General features: G+C 43.6%; 1 protein-coding gene across 1 annotated transcript in view; it reads right to left on the bottom strand.

Annotated features, from left to right (window-relative positions):
* Positions 1-2,099: 2,099 nt before the first annotated feature.
* The window catches only part of PNPLA1 (patatin like phospholipase domain containing 1), a 38,004-nt gene continuing 34,103 nt past the window's right edge, over positions 2,100-6,000 (bottom strand). Inside the window, exons 7-8 of the mRNA XM_068558729.1 lie at positions 3,431-3,517; positions 2,100-2,229 (exon numbers count right to left, since the gene is read on the bottom strand). Of these exons, the coding sequence (XP_068414830.1) occupies positions 2,100-2,229; positions 3,431-3,517 (217 nt within the window). The remainder of the gene's footprint in view (positions 2,230-3,430; positions 3,518-6,000) is intronic.

Here is a 6,000-nt window from a genome sequence, read left to right as displayed (position 1 = left end):
CTAATAATTTTAAGCTTTTTTTCCCTGCCCACTAACCTTGTATTTGAATTCAAAGCATGGAATTGCTTAAAATCAATTGGTAAATTGCCCCCAAGCAGTTTCATAACCTGTTCTATAAAGGAGCACCGCACACAGGATGTGTGACCCACTGACAACAGTGTTTTCCACAGCTTATGAATGTTGCTTGTTTGTTTTTTATCACAGCCTGCTTCTTTATAAAGCACCTTAATTCCTAGAAGTTTATCAACCAAGGTAGCTCTGGCTGAACTGCACAGTTCCCACTGCTCTGATGTATGGGAAGAGGCCTGGCTCTGGAATCAAAGACCCGAGTCTGGAACTGGCTTCCAGAGGGCACTCCTGGCTGCAGGGAAGCTTCCCCACACCCATGGCAGACCTGCCTACATCCTCATGACCAAACCTGAACCTGAGCTTCTAGAGACAGACTCAAAGGTCAGGGAAGTCTTGGGGATGGAGACCAAGGAAGAGAGTGAAACTAATCCCAGGCAGCAGTGATCCTACAAACCCCAGAAACCACCAACTGCCCTCTGGGTCCTACACCCTTGCTGCCCATCCTTTAATCCAGAAAGTGACACGTAGGTCTGCCTTACTTCCTGCAGCAGCTCTGAATCTCCTCCCCACCATACTGCTTCCTACCACCCACCAAGTACCTACTTGCCCAGATTTTGCAGTGGGCCTATGGCTGCCAGGGTGAGCCTCTGACCCTCATCTACCTGATACATCCCTGTGCCTACCCAGGGACTCCCACCCAGGACTGGATGTCTCATAGAAAGAGTTAGGAATTTTTCCAACCAATTAAGGCTTGAAGCAAATTAAATAGCAGGGTCTGTTCCATTCAGAGAATACTTCAATAATCCTGTGAAATAACTGTAGGTGATACCTGGCTTGATTTGGGTTTGAGGCTGGCATTTTGAATTTGTGAGTGTGTATGTATATATGCATGTGCTTTTAAAAACAATTTTATGGTTCAGTAAAAAAATTAAGACTTGGTTTATATGGGGCTCACAGTTTGGCAGATTAGTTGGTTTTACTCTTGTCTTTGGTCTAAAGTTCAACTTTGGGGTAAATTCTTGAAAGTTTGGGATCAAGCTGAATTCATCTTTGATACCCCTAGAACCCAGAAGAGTGCTTGGCATTTAGTAGGTGCTCGGTAAAGGTTGACTGATTAAATCAACAACAGTCTAATATACTCAAAAGCTATATAAGAAGCAGGCCTACATTGGTCAGGACCGTTAGCTGCAGGTTGGCAGCAGTTAGGAACGCTACCTGATGAGTCACATGAGCACCCACCTGTTTGTTTGTTTGTTTGTTTGTTTAATATTTATTTATTTATTTATTTGGCAGCATGCAGGATCTTCGTTGAGGCATGCAGGATCTTTCGTTGCTGTGTGTGGGCTTCTCTCAAGTTGTGGCGCGGGCTCTAGAGCACGCAGACTCAGTAGTTGCAGCTCACGGGCTTAGTTGCCCCACGGCATGTGGGATCTTAGTTCCCTGACCAGGGATCGAACCCGTCTCCTCTGCATCGGAAGGCGACTTCTTAACCACTGGACCACCAGGGAAGCCCCCCTGTTTGGTTTTTAAGTACAGTTCTTTTCTTTTTTTTTCTAGGACAAGGAATAACAACTTTATTCCGGAAGCTAGCAGACGGAGAAGATGGTAGACTAGTGTCCCAAAGAATCATCTTCTTTAAGTGCAGTTCTATTCAGAAGCTGAGAGGCGGCTAGTTAACCTCTGGGAGTTATATAACCATAATATCTACTAATTATTGAGTGCTATGACACATCTTGCACTCTGTGAAGCAGTTTACACAGTTGACCTTGTTAAACCCTCACAACAACCTTATGAGCTGGCATTAACCCTATTTTACAGATCAGGAGATAGAGGCTCAGAAAGACCAAGAGTCCTAAGCGCACTCACCGGGTGAGACTGTGGCAGAGCAGGGATTTTACGTTGGGTGTGTCCAACCCCAAAGCCCAGCTCCCCATCCCCATCCTTATTCACTCCCTCACTACCCCTGTAACCTTCCTGCAGACCATTCCCAAACCTGCTCCTCCCTGTGGAATTAGAAACATGAGTCATGCTCACTGCATTTTGCTGCCTGGTGTTTTAGATTGTGGATGTCTTGGGAAGCCTTTTCTGGTGTCACTTGTCTTTTGTTTCTTCTTCTTGAATACCTTGCTCACCCAATTGGAGTCTTCAGCAGTTCTCTCCCTGGGAAAATAGATGAAATAATGGTTGGTTCATGACAGAGCCCTGCTCCAGCTCAGAAGGTAGACAGAAACACCAATGCCATGGTTCTCAACCCTGGCTGAACATTAGAGTTCCCTGGCGAACTTTTATTTTGTAATCAATGAATGTTTATCTAAGTAACATCATGCCAACTAGTCAAACGAAACTCAGCTAAACTTTTATACAGTTATATGTCAATGCAATAAAGTTTGTCATGTGAACAAAACACATAATTTATGCCCAAGCACAAAATTATTTATGCAAATTCTTTCCAAAAGTTTTATAATTAAAACTATACTTAATGTGAGAAGCAGGTATGTTTTAATATACTTGATATGATATCGAGTGGGAATATCAAAAATAAAAGTGCCTCAGGCCCTGTTCTCTGCAACTGTGGCCATAGAAAAACTCAGCCACTGCCAGAGCTACCCAAGGCAGGAAGGGATGAGGTTGGGGGGCAGAAATACCCTTGATTCACCCTCTGATCTCCTGCTGTTGCATTCCACTGGCTAACCCCACTGGCATTCAGTCAGCAAAGGGGTCTGGGTATTGCGGTTCCCAGAGAGGAAGAAACAAACAAACAAAACAAACAAACAAAAAACAGCTTCCCAGGCCCTCTCCCAATCACTGCAAAGACAATAATGGAGTACATGTTAAACAACCCAGCAACCCAGACAGTTGGTGCGCATTATGAGAAAAGATTTTCTGGGGACAATCTACAACATAGGAATATTACCCCTCTTTTTATGCTGATAGAAAATAATTTGCATTAAGGGAAGTTTTTGGTAGAGTCTCTCAACTTATACTGTGCAGGATCCACCAAAGGCTAGGACGTAGCATGCCTGCCAGCTCTTTTGAACTGAGACATCAACAGAGAGTCAGATACGAGGAGGGGTACACACTCTCCCACTGCATTTAGAGAAGGTACATTCCCCAGTGTGCACAGCAGGGACGGGGGGAATGACACTGTCAGCGTGAATAGGCTCATGTCCCACACGTTGCCTTCACTGGGGAAGAGAGAAGAGGGAGTGGTGGTCTGCGAACGGTAAGGGGATGGACCAAAATCACATCCAGAAAAGGAACCCAGTGCTCCTTGGGCAGCTAGAGATGGAAAATATCACTTAGCTGGGCGCTCTCCCCTGACCAAAGGAAAGAACATGTTCTCAATCAAGGAGACACTTACATTGCATAAGGCTTGCTCATGGTTTCCTTCACATTAGCCAGAGGCACGGTGCTTTTGGAATTTGAAGAAGCAAAGGGAGCTACAGCCAAAAACGAAAATATAGGAGACATGAGTGAGATGGGGTTGGGGAGGAGTACTTAGTCATTTTTGAAATAACAATAGGAAGTAAGTGAAATGTTCAGAAACAGTAAAGAACTTTTACTTTCAAATTCTCATATTTGGGACCAGAATCATGTTGTTGGATTTGACTGAGATCCAGGGCAGTGGCATCTGCAGAAGGTCTGAAGCTAACCCTTGATGTAATATTATCAGCAATTCCCTCATAAAAAGTAGCCAGTTGTGTTAGGGAAAGTTTTCAAGAAAATCCCCCACAGGGGTCTAAACCTTCTAGCATCTGCTTTATGTAATGCTTTTGTCTTTTTTGCTGGAATAGGAAATAGTTTCATGATCATTGTTCTTAAGTAAGCTCCCTTTTTTTTTTTTTTTTTTTGGCTTGCGGGATCTTAGTTCCCCAACCAGGGATTGAACCTGGGCCCACGGCAGTGAAAGCCTGCCTGCTAACCACCGGACCACCAGGGAATTCCCTTAAGTAAGTTCTTTGCATGTTTCCAATGAGTAGGGGGATATATAACACATGAATATTAATATGTAACTATGTAATACATGTAAATAAAAATAACATAGAATAAATTAATAAATTCCTCTATCTGAACTTCTTTCATTTGGGGACCTGCTGGATATCCCTCACTCTCCCAAATCTATTTGTGGCTCCTTTGTTTATGGATTTTCCTGGGACTTTTTGCAGCACCTCCCACCCACAACAACAACATGGCCACTGCCAAACGACTGCTAACATGAACCCCTGGGGCTCCACTCTGCCCAATTCCTACAGGTGGCCTAGGATGTCACTGCTGAGACCAGCTGGAGGCTCCAGCAGGATTCCTCAGCCTCAGCACTACTGACGCTAAGGGCCAGGCAATTCGTTGTTATAGGGGTTGAGCATTGCAGGATGTTTAGCATCCCTGGCCTCTCCCAATTGGACGTTACCCACTTGGTGACAACCAAAAATGTCTCCAGATGTCGCCAAATGTCTCCTGGGGGGTAATATGGCCCGCAGTCGAGAATCACTGGGCTATCCATACCCTCTGTCCACCCCCAATATGAGAGAGGAACGCCAGCTCTGTGCCCAGAAGTTCTCAGGCCCCTGAAGATGGCTGCCTTTAAGCACAGGTGCGGTAACATAAAATAAATGCATTTCATGTAACAGGGAAGAAGAGAGCAGGTGAAAGACTTTGAACAATTTTCTGACTCTCAATGTTCTGATATTTTTGTCTCATTGTTAAAAGAATCGAAGTGAACTTATTCAAAAAAAAAAAAAAGAAAGAAAGAAAAGAAAAACAAAAAAAAGGCAAAGTGAACCTATTCCAGAGAAAGGGGGGTCACCCCTGACTTGGGGCAGATCCACAAAGAAGGAAACCTTGCTAATCTGTGCTACTGTTTATCGTAATAACTATGGAAGCTTGGCTGGTGGACCATGAGGACCTTACCACCTGGCTTCGGTCCATCATTTGGGCCCCTCTCCCTTGGTCCCCACCCAGACCACCCACAGTGGCCAAACAGGTATCTTTTTCATCCTGAATGTACCTTGCACTTTCCTTCTCTGCACCTGAGCCTCTGGAATAAACAAAATCTGAAATGTTCTTTCTACTCTGTTGGATCCCACAAACCACAATTGTCAAAATCTTGCCCATTTCAAATCACCTGTCACCTCCAAGAAGCCTTCCTTATCTCCCCAGAGAGATGTGATCTTATTCTCTGTGAATACCCTCAACACTGTTTTTGTTAGTTATATAGTACTTAAGAATTCTTTTTGCATTTTTGAGGTTGGTATCCATGCCATTCCCTCTGTTGGAGGGGAGATTGCCTGAGAGTGAGGAATTAAGAGCTGTTCATCTTTGCAGCTCCCAGAGAGGTGCTTCACCTGTAGTAAAGAACCAGTTTTTTAAAATACTATTTACAATCCATAATGGACTAGCACTTTTGTGAAATACAATATAAATGAATTAGTAGGAAAATGACCAAGCTCTTGGATGTCATGGCTCTACTGTATTGCTATAAACATTTCTAAATGCTTGCTCTCACTTTCTGTACTCATTTCATTGTGAACTAGTAACAAATAATTCAGGGACTGGCACCGGTCCACAGACCCCTTTTTTTTTTTTTTTTTTTTTTAATGATATTCTTGTCTGCTTACATTCTTTTTATGTATGTATGTATGTATGTATGTATGTATGTATGTATGTATGGCTGTGTTGGGCACAGACCCCTTTTTGAGTAGCATTGCCCTGGCACAGCAGCTTTCACAATAAAAAATCTACTAGAACAGCCGCTCTCAAATGTGGAGGGCTTGTAAAAAATGCAGACAGCTGGGTCCCACTCCTAGAATTTGTGATTTAGTAGGTATGTGGTAGGGCCTGAGAATTTTCATTTCTAACAAGTTCTTGGGTGGTGTTATTGCTGCTAGTTGGGGAGCACACTTTGAGAATCACTGGACTAAAGAAGAAAAAAAC

The sequence above is a fragment of the Eschrichtius robustus genome, chromosome 12 (genome assembly GCF_028021215.1).
Source record: "Eschrichtius robustus isolate mEscRob2 chromosome 12, mEscRob2.pri, whole genome shotgun sequence".
NCBI lineage: Eukaryota > Metazoa > Chordata > Mammalia > Artiodactyla > Eschrichtiidae > Eschrichtius > Eschrichtius robustus.
The sequence above is the reverse complement of the archived record's forward strand: the minus strand, read 5'-3'. Positions and strand labels throughout refer to the sequence as shown.